The sequence below is a fragment of the Vitis riparia genome, chromosome 7 (assembly GCF_004353265.1).
Source record: "Vitis riparia cultivar Riparia Gloire de Montpellier isolate 1030 chromosome 7, EGFV_Vit.rip_1.0, whole genome shotgun sequence".
Taxonomy (NCBI): Eukaryota; Viridiplantae; Streptophyta; class Magnoliopsida; order Vitales; family Vitaceae; genus Vitis; species Vitis riparia.
In genome coordinates, this window is record NC_048437.1 from 8,738,806 (window position 1) to 8,757,658 (window position 18,853).

General features: G+C 37.0%; 2 protein-coding genes across 2 annotated transcripts; both read left to right on the forward strand.

Moving 5' to 3' along the window:
• Positions 1–389: 389 nt before the first annotated feature.
• On the forward strand, positions 390–10,171 carry LOC117917424 (cell division cycle-associated protein 7). Its single transcript, XM_034833700.1, has 5 exons — positions 390–1,004; positions 1,294–1,530; positions 3,074–3,157; positions 9,157–9,286; positions 9,374–10,171. The coding sequence occupies exons 1-5, from the start codon at positions 718–720 to the stop codon at positions 10,022–10,024; spliced, it is 1,389 nt and encodes a 462-aa protein (XP_034689591.1). The 5' UTR covers positions 390–717; the 3' UTR covers positions 10,025–10,171.
• A 3,337-nt stretch (positions 10,172–13,508) lies between these two features.
• On the forward strand, positions 13,509–17,684 carry LOC117918381. The gene has a single exon (XM_034834996.1). The coding sequence runs from the start codon at positions 14,394–14,396 to the stop codon at positions 17,208–17,210; it is 2,817 nt and encodes a 938-aa protein (XP_034690887.1). The 5' UTR covers positions 13,509–14,393; the 3' UTR covers positions 17,211–17,684.
• Positions 17,685–18,853: the final 1,169 nt, after the last annotated feature.

Consider the following 18,853-nt stretch of genomic DNA (forward strand, 5'->3'; position numbering starts at 1 on the left):
AGCCTATATGCCTGACGAAACGACAATTCTAGAAATTTTGAACAATGGATGAACTCGATGTTATATTTCATGCAAGGAAAAAAAACATAGACCAACTTGTGGATCAAACAATAAAGAAGTCGAATTAAAATTTCCGGTCACCACGTGACACATGGCTTGTCACGGATATGAAAATTTTGGTCACCAACTTTAAGTGGAGAGGATCCAAAGAGTGAACATATATTATGAACACTTTTCTGGGAGTTGCCCACAAGATAAAGAGAAATAGAGGAAATGGACTTGCATGGGAATTGCAGAGTTGGGCTGCCGACAGTGTGGATGAAGCTGAGGGAGGGAGCTCAGGCCCATTAAGAAACCAGAACCTAGTCAAACTTTACGGCAAGGGACCCTATTATCCAAATAAACATCGAATTTATTATTTTTCAAAACTAATTGATTTCAATGCCAATCCGTACTAATCTTTTTAGGCTGCAATGGGAGAGAGCCCAGTTTCAGCTCTATATTCGGCCCAGCCCAAATCTATTGATCATTTATGGTGGGAAAGATAGCCGTTAGAAATGAACCATTTTTTAGGGGTAGGGGTATTACCGTCGTTTTGTCTCTCCCTGCCCTGTTCAAATTCCGAAAACCCTATTGGTGGAGAGAGAGCAAAGGTGGATATGGAAGAGGAAGGAAAAGCTCTATTGGTGTCGTGAGGGATAGAGAGCAATAGTGGATATGGAAACGGAAGGAAAAACCCTAGAAACCTCAGCAAGTCCTTGCCACCAAATCAGCAATGGAGAAGGCCAAACCGACCAGACTCAGAAGATTTCTGACTACGAGCAATCCAGAGAAGAAAGAATAAAAGAGAACCTTCAACGAATGCAAAAGCTGGGAATTGTTGACCTCTCTCTCCAAGTGAAGTCCTTTCTCACTCCCAAACGGGCCCCAAAAAATTCATCTAACCGGAAACCTCTACGTCCATCTCCGCTGCCTCCTTCCGAGCCCCCTCGCCGATCTTCCAGGTACTTTTCCCTGTTTGGTTGCTAATATGAAATGGTTCCATAATTGAAAAATGAGATTATTGAGGAATACCCCATTGTTCCAGAACAAATGAAAGAAAGACAACATTAAACTTGAGTTTTCTCTGCCTCCAAAACTGAGGATATTGTATATTGGTAGGTTTAAGGTGTTTCTGACTCTAAATGATATGTGGGTTTCTTGCTTTTTGGACTAAGAATTAGGTTTTAAAGCTATATTTGATTTGGATGATTGTTGATTGGGTCCTGAATGGTAATTTTCATGAGGGTTTAGATTACAGAATGTGACACCAGTTAGCTACTCGGAAGAGCCTATATTGAAGAGAAAAAGATCTTCAGAAGATGAGGGTATTTTCCTAAAAGAAGGTCCTAAACCAGAGTTTTACACAGAAGAGCACGAGGAGTTGTTGGGTAGCACTGAGAGGAGCTGGGAACTTTTTGTGGATGGATGTGGGAATGATGGAAAACGAATATACGATTCAATAAAAGGAAAAACTTGCCATCAGTGCAGGTCTGGATCTTTTCCTTTGTTCTATTTCTTTATGCTTGTGTTTTCTTTGGTGGGCCATCTTGATGCTAATCATATTATCTTGTCAGATTTGGAATTGCTATCATTTGTAGGCATTGGGTCAATGAGGAAAATAGGAAACATAATATAATTTGAAATTATGAGTTGCACAACAACCCGGAATTTGTGGACACATTGAGGATGCTATTCTTTGTTTTCCTTTATAATATATAGCCAAATTTGGACATGTATAGTAATACCTTGAACTATTTCCTTCTTTTTTGAAATATGAATTCAATAAGGACGCTGCAATCTTAGATTTAAATCCAGAGCCTGTATAAAACTTGGTGAAGAGGTTCTTTTTATTTATAGGCAGGGCTTTTGTTTCAAAGATTGTCAGAGAAAATATTTGATCCGTTATTCTAAAGTGTCCAATCCTTGAAGTAACAGCATGTTTCATTTTCTGCCAAGCCTATCCACTTCTTTCATTTGAGTTTCCTACAACATTTACCTTTTCTCTAGAAAAATGAATCATGTACCCTTAGATTTACAAGATGATTTGCATCCATTGATCTCACTCTCATGACAAAGAGAATATGTTTCCTATGTCTCTTCCAGAAGAAGCAGCATTTGTTGGATTATCCATATTCCTTTTTCTTGTTGAATTATGAAGTTTGAATCAGTTTTGTTGTGTTTTGCTTAGGATGTTGGGGATTGAGCTCTCCGTTGAACTTGTAAGGATCGAACTGCATGGTTAACTTGCAGGGTTGAAGGGGCAATGCCTCTAGAGAAATTTTTTTTATATGATGAATGACGAGATTGTCCCTATTATATATTTGACTTTGTTATGATTTTAGGGTTTTTATAGAGAGTGTGACCATAATTGATAAGATTTTTTTAAGAGCTTCATTATTGTAATTTTTTTCCTTTGATTAGTGGATTATTGAATGTTGGTACATCCTGTGGACATAGGGATCACATTGATAGCCAAACCACATTAAAAATGTTGTATTTTTCTTTATTTTCTACTCGTGTGTGTATGGTTTTGATTAACATTTCTTTATTGGTTCTTATGTTTTAAATTCTTGCTACATAATCTTCGTTTTTTGTGGTCTCCTTGATTCAAACTTTGGTCACACCATGTTCATTTTATAGATGATAATTCATCTAGGATGTTTCATTCCCTTTTTACTTGAATCATCTCATTTATTTACTTAGTCCTAGTGACAATATTTTGAAGTAGAAACTTAACAGAGAAACAACAATGTTGTTTCTATTTCAAGTATAAACAAGAAGAGGTATGTTTCATAATTAATTTAATTTAATATATATGTATATGTATGTGTATGTGTGACGTGTGACGTGTGTTTTAAAATTTTTTCTTTTCCTTTTTCTTCTTAACTCTTTTCCTTTTTCTCTTCTTGTTTCTATTTGTTGGTTATTGAATTGGAACATTTACTCATGCATGTTAGGTTCACAACTCATGTTTATTATGGTCAATAATATTTAACTTTTAGAAATTTACAAGATAGGGTTTTTATTGTAGGCAGAAAACTCTTGGTCTTCGTACTCATTGCTCCCAGTGCAACATGGTCCAAGGACAGTTTTGTGGAGACTGTTTGTATATGAGGTATGCATTATTAAAACACTCTTAACATCCAAACTTCAACCCTTGATTTGATCTTGTTTTTTCAATGCCAACTAAAATCTTAGTCATTCCCATATTTGGCGTATTTATTATTGTGGAAGAATGTCATTAGAAAAGATAATAGCTGTAAATTTTTGTAATTAAGAAGAGGATTAAGACAATCCCGTAATCAAGGGGATTTAATAGAATTAGGTCAAGAAAGTTTCTATTTTTTGTGTTTTGGAATATTTGTTTAAATATGTGGGTATGTATAGATTGAAATTAAGGAAGAAATTTATTCTCTTACCTTCAAATTCTTCTTCAAATTCTACATAGTATCAAAGTTTAAGCTTGTAAATTTGGGAAGAGAAAGAATTTTTTTTTGTCATCATTGCCGAGTTGAAGTCGACCTTAAATTTCCTTCTTGTCTGAGTTGAATCGTTGCATCAAACCCAAATTGCAAACACAATAAAGCAATCATAGTCATAGTGTTGTCACGCTACTACTGCAAAAGAAATCGCATTGTGACCTTCATCTCCACCCTCACATTGAGATCACATTGTCACTGAGATCGTGTTGTCATCGTCTTCAGGCCATCTTCAGGACAACTTGCACAACCTATAAAGATCGCTAAAAAGATTCCTTGTCGTCGCACCGTCGCTACCATCCTCGCACCTCGTCATTGCCACCCTCGCACCTCGTCGTTGCCATCCTCGCACCTCGTTGTTGCCATCCTCGCACCTCGTTGTTGCCATTGTCACCTCCTTGTCTCAACCTCATTATCCTTTACTGTGCCCTTTTGTTTCGCACTATTAGAGACGTTTTGCTTTTTCCAATTGTGTCAAAGCTCTTAACCTCTAGGGTTATTGTTTTTTCGAAGATCGTGTCGTCACTTTCATATCTCCTAGTGACGACAACCCTCATCCCAACTATCTTTCATCGAGGGCAAGATCATGATGTCATCAAGATCATGAGCTAACGTAGCTACAACCAATTGTCGCCACCTCAGATTGTCAGCTAAGGTTCCCAAACCTGTGCACTATTAAGTCTGGGTATTTAAGACTTCAGTTAAAGACTCTCAACCTATTTTATAAATTTGTTTTTTTAAAAAAGAAAAAACAGTGCATGTTAAAAGTATCCAAAAACACTACTGAATCTGAAGGAATGACAACGAGTTACAATGGAAGGCAACAAAATGATATTGAACAATTGTCTTTTGTTCAACTAGTTGAAAGATCTCTAAAACTAAGCAGATTCAATCGAGAAAAGATTGAAAAACTTAAAATTTTGTTAAGAAATCTTTAGAAACCTTCAGGTACCCACTCACTAGCACTTTCAAATAAGTTTCCTATTCCCATTGGATTAAAAGTCTCGGATGAAACCTTTTCCAACCCATAGGTTATAGATTTAGGTGCCACAAATTACATGACTCATTCATCAATACCAATTTAATAATTATAACCTTGGTCCAAGCAGTAGGAAAATAATTATAGCCAATGGTTTATTAACCAGTGTAGAAGATATCCAAATTAGTCCTACACTCATACTTAGAATTGTGCTTCATGTTCCAAAATTGTCTACTAATCTTGTCTCTATACAAAAACTTACACAAGATTTGTGTTGCGATGTGATTGTTTACCCTACTCATTGTGTAGGATATCATCTGTGGAAGATGATTGGATTTGTTAAGGAATGGAATGGGCTATATTACCTTGAGACACTAAGCAAATCCTTCGTATCTCTTCATTGTGAGACATATGAACTAGCTAAACATAAACGTTCAATCTATGTAATTCACAGTGATATTTGGGGTCCTTCACTTGTCCCAAATATATGTAGGGCACGTTGGTTTGTTTCTTTCATCGATGATTTTACTAGGGTTTTTGGATCTTTTTACTTAAACACAAATCTAATATCAGTTTTGTTTTCCTAAATTTTCATAACATGATAAAAAATGGTTTGGTGTCACTATTAAGAGGTTCCAGTCAGACAATACTAGGGATTATTTCAATCAAGTCCTAACTTCATACTTTCATCATTAAGGTATAATTCATGAGTCATCATGTGTGAACACCCCACAATAAAATGGAGTTGTTGAGAGGATAGATGGTCACCTCCTTGATATATCACAAGTTTTTTTGTTCCAAAAACATGTGCTTAAATCTTATTGGAAGGAAGTCGTCCTAATTGCCACACATCTCATAAACTGATTACATTCCATAGTCTTAGGTTTCAAAAGTCCCAAGGAAATATTCTCATCATTTCATCCTACTGTGAGAACCACAAGCCATATCATTCTTAAGATATTTAGGCGCGTGTCCTTTGTGCATATTCACATTCCAAACAGGGGAAAATTAGACCCAAAAGCAGCTAAATGTATTTTTGTGAGATATTCGTCAACTCAAAAGGGATATAAGTGTTGCCATCCATCATCCAATTTATTTTATTTTATTTTATTCTATTTGTCTCAATTGATGTTACTTTTCAATGAAAAATAGTCTTATTTTCCCCTTCCTAGTATTTGTTCCCTCCTCTGAACTCAATTCATCCATTAAGCCTACTCTTGAGAATCAAGGAAAAAAATTGCAATTCCCCGACTTTCAAATCCAAGAATTTGAATTGACTTTTGGAAATGAGGTAATAGTCTCTCATCCTCCCTTACAAACTGAGTCAAAACTTTAGTCTGAAAAACTCATAGACCAAAACCTTTCTATTGCCATCAAGAAGGGAAAGAGGAAATAGTGAAACATTCTTTGTATCCATTTTCCCATTTTGTGTCATTTGAAAAGTTGTTTCCATCCCATAAGAGTTTTCTTACAAGTTTGAACAATATTCATATTCCTATCACTTTATTCGAGGCTTTATCTAATGAAAATTGGAGACAAGCCATGAATGCAAAAATGGAGGTCTTGGAGAAAAATAAAACTTAGGAGTTGGTAGATTTGCCTATAAGAAAAAGGCCAGTGGGATGTAAATGGATCTATATTGTTAAGTTAGAGTAGATAAGACATTAGAGAGGTACAATACAAGATTGATGGCTAAAGGATATGCTTAAACATATGACATGGATTATTTAGAGACATTTGCTTCGGTTGCCAAGATGAACACAATCATAATTTTGTTATCATTAACAACAAATTATAATTGGGATTTACAACAGTTTGATGTTAAAAATGCATTTCTAAATGGAGATCTGAAAGAAGAGATTTATATGGAAGTCCCTCCTGGATTTGGAAGTGATCTAACCACTAAAAAAGTGTGTAAATTGAATAAAACTCTTTACGAGCTAAAACAATCTCCAAGGATATGGTTTGGAAGGTTTGCTAAAATGTTGAAAAACATGGAATACAAACAAAGTTAGGGAGATCATATGTTGTTCATCAAAGCATTCAGATTTAAGGAGAGTTACAACTCTTTTGGCATATGTAGACGATATCATTATAATGGGAAATAATGCAAAAAAAGAGATAGACTTTAAAACAATGCTTAACTAAGGAGTTTGAGATTAAAGAGTTAGAAGAGTTGAAATACTTCTTAGAAATTGAAGTTATACATTCTCAACTGAAATATATAACAAACCTTCTCAAGGAAACAAGGAAGTTGGCGTGTAAACCAGAAAGCACATCAGTAGATCCTAATCATGAGCTTGAAGAGGTTGAGAAAGATACTATGGTAGATAGAAAGATGTACCAACATTTGGTAGGAAGACTCATTTATCTCTCTCACACAAGATCGGATATAGCATATGTTGTAAATATGATTAGCCAATTCATGCATAGTCTAAAAGAGATTCATCTGCCAGCTACTAATCGAGTACTACAGTTCCGTAAGGAGTCTCTAGGAAATGACATCTTATTTAAATGAAACTTAGGGCTAGTATTTAAAGCATACACAGGTGTAGATTATGTTGGATCTACGGTTGACAGAAGATCAATCACTAGGTATTGCACTTTTCTTGGTAGGAATCTGATAATATGGAGAACTACGAAACAGAGTTTGGTAGCGAGGTCTAGTGCTGAAAGTATAATTTTGCACAATGACCTAAGGAGTTTGTGAATTACTATGATTGAAGATTATTTTGGAAGATTTGAAGATTAAATGGAATGACCCAAGGAGACTTTAGTTTTGCAATCAACATTGCACATAATTCAGTGCAACATGATCGAATGAAGCACATAGAGATAGGCAAACATTTTATTAAGGAGAAACTAGATAGTTGGATTTATACTCCTTATGTATCTATTGACCGTCATCTTATAAATATACTCATCAAAGTTTTAAGCAATACAACTTTTCAAGTAAGTGTATCCAAGTTAGGAATAGAAAACATTTATTCACCAGCTCAAGGAGGAGTGTGGAAGAATGTAATTAGAAAAGATTATAGTTATAGATTTTTGTAATTGAGGATTAGGACGATCCTCGTAATCAAGGCAATTTCATAGAATTAGGTTAGGAAAGTTTCTATTTTTTATGCTAGGAATATTTGTATAAACATGTGGATATGTACAGATTGAAATCAAGAAGGAAATTTATTCTCTTGCCTTTGAATTCTTCTTCAGATTCTACAATTATATTATCCATTGTGCCTTATCTCAATATTCAAAATCAGCAATACAAAAAATAATTGGTTTTATTGGTCGATCAAAGGCCATGCATTAAGTTAAAGCAGGGATACTTTCTAGTCTTTTCTTTATTTAGCACCTTTAACCTGCAGTCATTACATTTTCTCATTAGTATGTTTACTCATTGTCCTTGAACTCCAAAGCCATTTCAATCAATCGCCCCTAAATTTATTACCTCCTATATCTGCTTACAGGATTTTGAATGTATCCTGATGGTTTTTCAAATATCCATCAGTTCCTTGGAATCTCAGCTACACTAACTGTATAAAGCTAACTGAGCCAACCTGTGACTGGATTGTTCATGTTTGACTTAGACTGAATTATTTTAGCCCTTTCCTAGCTCATCTGCAGTGGGGTGAAGGAAATGAAATTACATTTTTCAAAACTAAAAATGATGCATCCGACGTCTAGGTTTGGTGAAATTTAATGGGACAATACCCTTTTAAAGTTTTTTCAAACCCCAACAGGTTCTGTAATCAATTCAAGATAATTATGAATACCACTTTTAATAAATTTGCACATAAGGATATGTAAATTTTAGCCTCTATTTGCATGCCTTCCAAAGCCTAGTCTACTAAAGCTTAGTTCCTTTAGCAATCAACTTAGAGCTAGCCTTGTATGTCTTAATGATCATTTATCCTGTAAACATGACCTGGTAAACAAGCCAAATATGTTCTGTTTATGAGCATATCCCATTTGCCAGTGTTGGAAAAAACTGTAATATTATAATATGTAGAAGGTATTAAGGAAAGCAGCCCAGATTGCCTCAAGGCACGTTAGAATTAGTTCTTTTTTTGAGATGTTATTCACCCCCATCAATTTGTCAAATCTGGTGTGCGCTGTGGGGGATTAGCTAGTCACTGTAAGATACAATGAAACCCAGCTATGCCCCTACCTTATCTGCAGCGAACATAATGCTTGCAAGAGTTGGAAGGAGATGAGAAAAGAAGACTTTTCATATGTTTGTCCCAAAACTAAGCAATTGTACAGAAACCAATTTGGAATTATCCAAGTCAATTAACCATGAGATATGAACACATCAGAATCATGATATATACATATTTCCTGAAAACTTCCTATTATGTAGAAACTTTGAAACAGCACCTTCAATCATATGCTTAGGATAATTGTTTTCAGGAAGCTTTTTGTCTCGGTCTCTGTAGTTATGATCCAAAATTTGGTTTCTATTCAGCTTATAGAGACTTTATTCCTGACATTTGAACATCACAAAAACAAGATGGTAAATATTGGAATCATGTTGGCTGCATTTTATGCTTAATGTTAAATCCTTCTGACCTTCTGAGTTGGTGGAGGTTGGGTAACACACATGGTGAAGTTGAGGCCTTGGAGTCAGCTAGCTTATCACTTGAATTTATGCAGATATGGGGAGCATGTACTAGAATCCAATGAAAATCCAAATTGGATTTGCCCTGTCTGTCGTGGGATTTGTAACTGCAGCTTGTGTCGAACTGCAAAAGGTTGGCCTCCAACTGGCCCTCTCTATAAGAAGGTATTTCTCTCAACCATGACTGCAATGCCTGACAAATTTTTGCAAAATGGGGTTTGATGTAATCTTAATTTTTTTCCCCCTTTCTAGATTACAAAGCTGGGCTTCCGATCAGTTGCACATTATCTCATTCAAACCCGACGCTCACAGACAAACATAGAGAAAGATCAAGGTTCTCAGAGGTCACTGCCTTTTCCAGATATGTCCTTACCACCTGAGAGTAAGGAATCTCCCGAGGTCAATGATGACCACATTGAGTCACCACTAGCTGAGAATGAGGAATCTCCCAAGGTCTTTGATGACCACATTGGGTTACCACTAGCTGAGAATGAGGAATTTCCCAAGGCTGATAAGGTTCAGCTTGGTTTACCAAAGCCTCAGTCTGAAGACAAAAAAGTTGATGAACACAATAGTGAGAAAGAAAATGACGCGCATTTTTCAGATGACAAACATGACAATAGCAGTATTACACTGGAAAGTAGCCCAAAGGTTAAAAGGAAGCCTGCTTTTGCCACTGGACCAAGCCCAGATAGTATTTCTCTGAGATTAAGGCAGAGGAAGCATAACAAAAGCTATGTTCAATCAAGTAAGAAGAGTGAGGAAGCTTTGGATCTGAAGCAGGTTGCAAGCAATGTTTGTCCAGAAAGTAAATCAGAATTTAGCCTGGGGCATCCAGCTTCAACCACTCCTAGCTCAGACAGTATTGCCGGAAGATTGAGGTCTAGACGCAAAACAACATGAAGCTGGGTAATCTCATTCACTCTTTTGTGAGCAAAGTCCAAGTTCAACTTTTCTTTGACTGCTTGAAATCGTATAAGTACTTGTCCTTAAATCCAGTGTACAACATTTTGTCTCAATCAGAATGTCAGGACTTTGGTGTTTCTTCTTTGTGTTTGTGTCTCTGTGTTTTGCATTCTTTTTTTATGTTGTTGGGTTATCCTCAATGCAGAAAATATCACAATGGAGATTACATCGACTTTAAATGAGTACCATGCACAATGTGCTGTCAATAACCTTTTTTAATTTGCTTTGCCTGCCTGTTCAATAACATGGGCATATTCAGAGCAGGATTTGCCACTTAGACCTCAGCTTTTGTTGGTGATACAACAAATGATCGAATCTGGGCTCCTTTTGCTCGGATCTCCCAGAACCGGTCAAACCTCATTTGACCAAAATTTGGTACTAGTGGGCCACTCGTCTCAGTTTCTCTTCCAAGCCTCCACTTCCAGCCGTAGCAAGCTATTAGTTAGTTGCCTTCCGATGTGGGATCATCTTAATCTTAAGGTGTAGAAATTAATTTTTTTGCTTGGTGAGGATTCGAACTTGGATTATATATGTAAGCTTACCATTGTTTTTAACTGTCAAAAACCAATATATCGAATTAATATTTCTTTCAAATATTTGTCATTTAAAACCCTTAAATAATTAATATTAATTACTTATTATATATTAATCTGTATGAAAATAACAAATTATTATTTTTTAAAATTATAAAATAATAAGACAAACAACTTTTGATATGTATATAAAACTATAAATTGTAATTTATCTTTCATCTTAAATATATCTTCATGTTAAAATATCATATATTTTTTATTTAATAAAATTTAACATATTAATATATTTATATTGATCCTTATCATTTATTTTGAAAACATAATAAAATATTATTATTTTTAAATTTTAATTTATATAAAATATAAAATATATATTCATTATGTCCCTGGTTCAACCATTAATCCAACTATTAAACCGTGAATCACAAGTACAATTATGAAAATATTACTAGAAATATGATAATTGACAAAAGGGGTTGGAAACATGAGTTGTACCCCTTGATTCAAAACACAAATGGCCCTTAAATGAAATTGGGTCAATAAGTCAAAGCATTTCCTCCAAACACATTAGGATCACAGCCCAAGTCCAAGGGCCAAAGACAAAAGCTTTGTTTCCCACTCATCTCATACGATAACTTTTCAGTAAAAACTTGTATAGAATGGACACATAGGAAAAAAGTAGAGTAAAAGAGAAAGCCTCCAAAGCAAAAGGCATGATTCCAAAAAGAGACCCCCCTCTACTCATTACTCTCCAAATCAAGTTCATAACCCCCCACCTTTAACAAAGTTGGTGTCTTTATGTCCTAAAGTACATCATTTTATATGGATGGACGGACATAGACATTACTCATTGGGGCCATGCCCATTGAGGGACACTAGGCAACCTCCTTTACCTTTCTTCCTCTCCTCCCTTCCAAAACCTCGTGATCCAAAAAATGGTTGACTAGTCAATAATAATCACCAACCAACTTTGCAGCAAATTTGCAATCAACCAAAGGGTGAGCACAATTCAATGGTGGTTTCAAGAAATTGACTCAAAGGTTCGATTGGAAGGACCACATTCTTAAACCAGTCACCGACTGGTTTCAATCAACAACTATGAAGTAAGAAATGCTGGGTTTTTCTTTATTGATATTGATTGCCCTAGTGTTCTTGTCGTGTGTGGCAACACCCACAATTATTAAAACTTGTCCTGTTTTTAAAATAAAGGTCAAAGTGTTAGCTGCATGATTCCTGTAAGATTTTGTGATATTAAATCAATTTCAATAGCATCTTTAGTAGTCATGCAATGCACGCTTTCACATCGAGAAAAAATAAAATATAACTTCACAAACTCGAGTAGATAGAGTCCGATCAAATATACCCATCATTTGAAAAAATCAAATTTAACGTTAGATTAAAATCGATCATTAGTCGTCTTTTACTTAATAGAGGATAGTTCTATTATAACCTCTTCTTTTTTAAATTTCTTGAAAAATAAATTAGTGAACCAAATTAGCAATCACGTTTTCAAGTGGATAGAAGTAGAGAAATGATATTGACCACCATGATGTTGTGAACAAAACTAAGCAGATGTTGCTGACTTTTGACAAGGGAAATTGAGGAGGTAAGTCCAAAGAGGGGTCGGTTGGAGAGTCCCAAACCATCATATACTCGATTGCAGTTTTATTCAATCATCAACTCAGCCTTTTAAAAGGCCAACTGCTGGATCTCGAGATATGCCCTTGCATATGCACCATATTTATTTGAATGGTTCAAATAATTTCCACCATCCAGGGTCAATTTCACTTGCCCTTTTTTAGTCAATTTTGAGAAGGGAATCCAAAGTAGAGACTAGAGAGAGAGAGGCTCTTGGAGACCAAGATATGAAGTTGGGTATATACAAAGGATATAAGAGGGGGACCCCTGTGAGAAAACTTAGTATATGCACCAATTACTGTGCCAGGACCACTGTAATGGGGCAGTGTTTTTTTTAACCGCTGGATCTATTAATTCCATTTAAAGTGTAAGGTCATGAAAACTGAAGGGCAGCCCTGCTTTAATTTGATGGAATTGGGGGTGTCAATAAAAGAAGCTGAACATTTTGAAGCAGTCAAAACTTTCTGGCAGCACAATCATTCACTGTTTCTAAATTTGGATAGTAACTCGGTATGCCAACCATAACCAAATTTATTTAGGCCCCCTCTGGATCCTAAAAATGCTGGGAAAGAGGCAAAACAGAGGAAGGCTTCCAAATAACCCATTTGTAACTGTTCTTAAAAATAACTTTTTGTTCTTAAGAAATGAAGATTCATAGAGAAAAATGGGAAGTAAATTAAAAAGTTGAAAAAGATTTATGAAATTTAAATCATACTGGTTTTATCAAATTTTTTCTTTTTTTTTTACTGATTTTTTCTCTTCTTTTTTCCTTAACTTTCCCTCTCACTGGACATGAACCAAACAAAAAATTGTCATTTATATCTCAATTGATTATCACATATTTTCAATCACTCCTGACTTGTAATCACAGATTTGCGGATGAAATTATTAAAAGAAAAACACAAGGGGCGATTTCCTTTCGGTTTAACCACTCAACCAACCTAGATTGCCTGTTGTATTTTCTTTGGATTTATATATTTTTGTAATGAAGAGAGAAAAATTAGCAGAGGATGGAAATATTTTTAAAATGGTAAGAGGAGATAAAAGCTAATTTTTCTTTGGACTTTGTGGGTGGACAGAAAACAACTTTTACAAGCCAGCTGATTATTTGACTTTTAGCCATGACCATAGGATTGTAGGACCCACCTTCCAACAAAAAAGAAATAAATTCAATTATTAACCAAGGAAAAAAATGAAAAATGAATAAATAAATAACAGCACAGCATTTGATCTGGAGGGTGGTTGTGAAAGTCAATGTCCTTTCCCACTGTTTGTTTTGGGGAAGGGTAGTGGGGAATACATTTGTGAATCTTGGGTCAATGTGTGACAGAGAAGAATAGAGGATAGTTGAAATCAGTAGGGGTATGTTTGGATTGACCCTTCAATAATGTATTAATGAGCATTTGATGTGGAGGGTTTGCTTTTAATTGTTCTGCGGCCAGGGAAGGAGAGAGAAACTGGAGAGAAAGGGAGGGGGGGTGTCTGATGTTTCATGGGGACACTGGTGAAAATTAACAGCTTCTTCGTTTTCTCTCTTTCGGTTCTCTGAAGCCCTTTTGCTGCTACATTTTGTTTTTGGGGGGTCTTTTGTGGGGTTTCTGATTTCTTTTTGGGATCTGGGTTTTGGGTTCTAGGGTTTGAGTCTTTGGGTTCTGTTCTTTCTCTTGGGGTTTTCTTCCAATTTGTCCTGGCTTGTGTACTCGTGAAAACGGGGTTGACAGTTTCACCAATGTTTTGGGTTCTGGATTGTAAAGTTTTATGAATTTTTAGGGTTTTTTTTTTTTTTTTTCCTTTTATATGAACTGTTGAAATTGGTCATCTGGGTCACTGGATTTCACTGATTGAAGCCCAAGATTTGTGGGTTTTTCTTATTCTTTTCTTACATTTCCGGGTTCCCTTTTATCTGTTTTCATCTAAATTGAACCCTCAATTTTGTGGGGTTTCTACAAATCTAAAGCTAGGAGTTTTCCTTTTTTTTTCTTTTGCTTTATTCTAATTCAACAAAGATTAGGGTTTGAAACTGAACCAACTTTGTGGGTTTGTTGGATGGGCTTAATTCTTTTGTTCTAGAAAAACTTGGGCTAGTCTTCCTTTCTGGGTTCTTTTTCTCAGTTTGATTGTAGAGAGAAGCTTTGATGCATCTCTCACTATGGAAACCTATATCCCACTGTGCTTCTCTGATCATGGACAAAAAGAGCAGAAGAAAAGATGGGTCTGATTCAACAGTGGAGAGCAAGCGAAACCCATCAATTCTCCGGAAACTGCAAGAGAACAAGCTCAGGGAAGCTCTTGAGGAGGCATCTGAAGATGGGTCACTTGTTAAATCTCAAGACATGGATCCCGAGTCACCTGCCAATCAAGATGAGGGCTTGGGGCGATCGAGATCACTTGCTAGACTCCACAACCAGCGCGAATTCCTTAGAGCTACAGCCCTGGCGGCAGAGCGAACTTTCGAGTCTGAGGAGTCCATTCCTGACCTCCATGAAGCTTTCACCAAGTTTCTCACAATGTACCCGAAGTACCAATCCTCAGAGAAGATAGATCATCTGAGGGCTGATGAGTATGGGCACCTGGCTCCAAAGGTATGCCTCGATTATTGTGGATTCGGGCTATTTTCTTATATTCAGACTATGCATTATTGGGAGTCTTCTACATTTAACTTGTCTGAGATAACTGCAAATTTGAGCAATCATGCTTTGTATGGAGGTGCCGAAAAAGGCACTATGGAACATGATATAAAGACTAGGATAATGGATTATCTGAACATCCCTGAGAATGAGTATGGCCTCGTTTTTACTGTTAGTAGAGGGTCTGCGTTTAAATTGCTGGCTGAATCATACCCTTTTCATACAAACAAAAGGTTGTTAACGATGTTTGATCATGAGAGCCAGTCTGTAAGTTGGATGGCTCAAGCTGCCAAAGAGAAAGGTGCAAAAGTTCACAGTGCATGGTTTAAATGGCCAACCCTCAAACTTTGCTCCACTGATCTTAGAAAGCGAATTTCACACAAGAAGAAGAGGAAGAAGGATTCTGCAGTTGGTCTTTTTGTATTTCCAGTTCAGTCCAGAGTTACTGGTGCTAAGTACTCATACCAATGGATGGCACTTGCACAGCAGAACAATTGGCATGTTTTACTTGATGCTGGGTCATTGGGTCCCAAGGACATGGATTCGCTTGGCTTGTCCTTATTCCGGCCAGATTTCATCATCACATCTTTTTACAGGGTATTTGGGTATGACCCAACTGGTTTCGGATGCCTGCTCATTAAGAAATCTGTGATGGGAAACCTTCACAATCAACCCGGGTCTGCTGGGTCTGGAATGGTGAAAATAACCCCTGTTTTTCCACAATACCTGAGTGATTCTATGGATGGTTTTGATGGATTGGGAGGAATGGAAGATGATGAAGTCAGTGGAAATGGTGAGTTGACCTCTGAAACTCGCAAGGAGTCACCTTTACCTCCTGCCTTTTCTGGTGTGTATACTTCTGCTCAGGTGAGGGATGTATTTGAGACAGAGTTGGATCAGGATAACAGCTCTGACAGAGATGGAGCGAGCACGATACTTGAAGAAACTGAGAGTATTTCAGTTGGGGAAGTGATGAAGAGCCCAGTTTTCAGTGAAGATGAATCATCAGACAACTCATTCTGGATTGATTTGGGGCACAGTCCATTGGGGTCTGACAATGCAGGCCAGGTGAACAAACAGAAGTTGGCTTCTCCCCTACCACCCTTTTGGTTTTCTGGCAAAAAGAACCACAAGTGGCTCTCTCCAAAACCATCAAAGATATCTAGCAGTCCAATATACGATGACAGGGAGATAAAACTAGGGCCAAAGGAAGACCACCATGTGCTATCATTTGACGCTGCTGTTCTATCAGTTTCACAGGAACTGGACCATGTTAAGGGGATACCTGAAGAAGAACAATTTTCAGAAGCAAACCCTACTTCAAGAATTAATGGAAAGGATTTGGATCATCAGCATATTCAGGAGATTCAGGAGGAACCTGAAACTAAGCCTACTCGGTCTATGTTGAATTGCACTGTAAATGGATCCAGTCTCAACAAGCCAGCTTCCCTCCCCCAATTTTGTGGCCCAATGAATGGCTCAATCTCTGAAATTTTCCCAGAGACAAAGGAGAGTGCTATAAGAAGAGAAACAGAAGGCGAGTTTAGGTTATTGGGAAGGAGAGAAGGGAATAGATTTGCTGGTGGTAGATTTTTTGGTTTGGAAGAGAATGAACACTCAAGCAGAGGGAGGCGGGTGTCCTTTAGCATGGAAGATAACCGGAAAGAGCGTCTCAGCCATACCCTGGAGCAAGGAGAAATATCTGTAACCAGCTTGGATGAAGAGTATTCCAGTGATGGAGATTATGATGATGGTCAAGAGTGGGATAGGAGGGAGCCGGAGATAATATGTCAACATATTAATCATGTGAACTTATTGGGTCTTAGCAAAACCACCTGCCGATTGCGCTTTTTGATCAATTGGCTTGTGACCTCATTACTTCAACTAAGGTTACCTGGCACAGAAGGAGGTGAAGCAGTGCCTCTTGTTCACATCTACGGGCCAAAAATTAAGTATGAACGAGGTGCAGCTGTGGCTTTCAACTTGAGAGACAGAAACAGGGGCCTAATCAATCCGGAAGTTGTTCAGAAGTTGGCTGAGAAAGAAGGTATCTCCCTTGGCATTGGTTTCCTTAGTCATATTCGAATTTTAGATAGCCCAAGGCAGCAGAATCTCGAAGACACCACCCTATGCAGGCCAATGGAAAATGGGCGGCATGATGGCAAAAATGGGTTCATCCGAGTTGAAGTTGTCACAGCCTCTCTCGGCTTTCTGACCAACTTTGAGGATGTCTATAAGTTGTGGGCTTTTGTGGCGAAATTTCTTAACCCAGCCTTCATCCAGGAGGGCGGGCTTCCAGCTGTTGCAGAAGACTTGGAGACATAAAATTGGAAACATCTAGAGATGCTTCTCTCAGTTTGAAGAAGGATTCTTTTGGAGATGGAAAATTAATTGAGGATGCAAATTGGGGAGTCTCAGAGTAGAGAGCAATGGAAAGGATGGTAAGCTACTATTTCCATGCGGCTCACTTTCTTTTGCTCTTCCTCTAGGCTCTTCTTGCAAGTGGGTGAATTTTGACTATTCATGTTTTCTATTGCTTGGTTGTTTTTACCTTTTCTTTTCTTATTTCCTCTTCCCCTTTTTACCTTCTGGGTCCTTGTAGAGTTGGGTTTAGAAATTTGTACCATCTCAGGTAGTCAATGTAACGAAGCAGAATTATATGGGCACAACCTTATCACATTACAATCTGCTTTGCTCTGTAATCTTCCGCTGCTGTATAAAATTCCAGCCTATCTTACCTGATTCAGGTCGTTATACAATGGCATGCTCACTGCCAAAATGTCTGAGTTGAGGCCTTTATTTATACCGTTATATAGGTTAGTGTCTAATGTTCAAGTTTGAAATGATCTTGATGCTCAATGTGTTATATTGTTTTTGTACTAAGTTGACATTGAATTTATCAACCTTTATGACAAGTGCAAGCATTTATCAGGTCTAAAATAATAAATTAATTATATTCAAACTTACCTCCATCTCAATCCACATCATTATCCTGGCAAGAACTTTTCAGATGTAAAGAGATCTTGGGAAAATGGAGGCTCACAAGGGCCTATTTTTCTATCTTTTATGAAGATTAATTTATTTTCTGTTGAAAGAAATGGAACTGGATGAACAGAAGTGAAAATTGAGAGTAAGAGAGTTGATATTAGACAGAAAGCTGATTGGGATAAGGTGCAAGGAGATGACTTTTACTAATAATAATCAAAACAGGTCGTTCCTTTCTGGCACGCGCATCAGCCTACCTCTAGCAAGAATTAATCCTCATATTCTGGACACTTAAAAATATTTAATGAAGCTGATAAAATTTCAACTAGCCCAGCCCAGGTGAGTCTCGACTTGAATACATCTTGGCTGCGTCAGCTGCCTCATCCATTGATCAAATAAAACAAAAAAGAAAAAGAAAAAGAAATGATCTCATGTCGACGGAAACTAGATGGTCCTTACATTATGCAGGGGCAGGAAGTCATAGAAAACCCAATTCAATTGTTTAAGAGTCTCTCTTCTTTCTCATGTTAATAATTGCTATTGGGCCATACCCAATGAGTTTTGCTTGCCATGGAGATGTTGGAGAACTGAATCATTATCCTCATCTTTCTTTTGGTTTCCATGGATTCTAAGCTTGAGTGGGTCTTTTTTATAAAGTTGATAAAGAGTATGGGCAGTGATGTCCATTACCTTTCCTCCTTTTGGGACCTGATGATGATCAATAAACAAAACTAGAAACCAATCCTGCACATTATCATTATTAAAACACTTTTTGACACATTTCACATGAGAATTCCTTTTATTCTCCAAGAGACAGCCTAAAATAAAGTGGAGAATGGTCCTATGTTCGACAAACCGTTTTAAGATCTTTTACGGGGAAGTTATCTTCTGAAAGAAGCTTTAACCATATGGGATTCTTTTTTATCCTTTGCTGGACCGCTTTACTCGGTGGTTGGTGATGTCGATCCGTTGACAATCTTCGG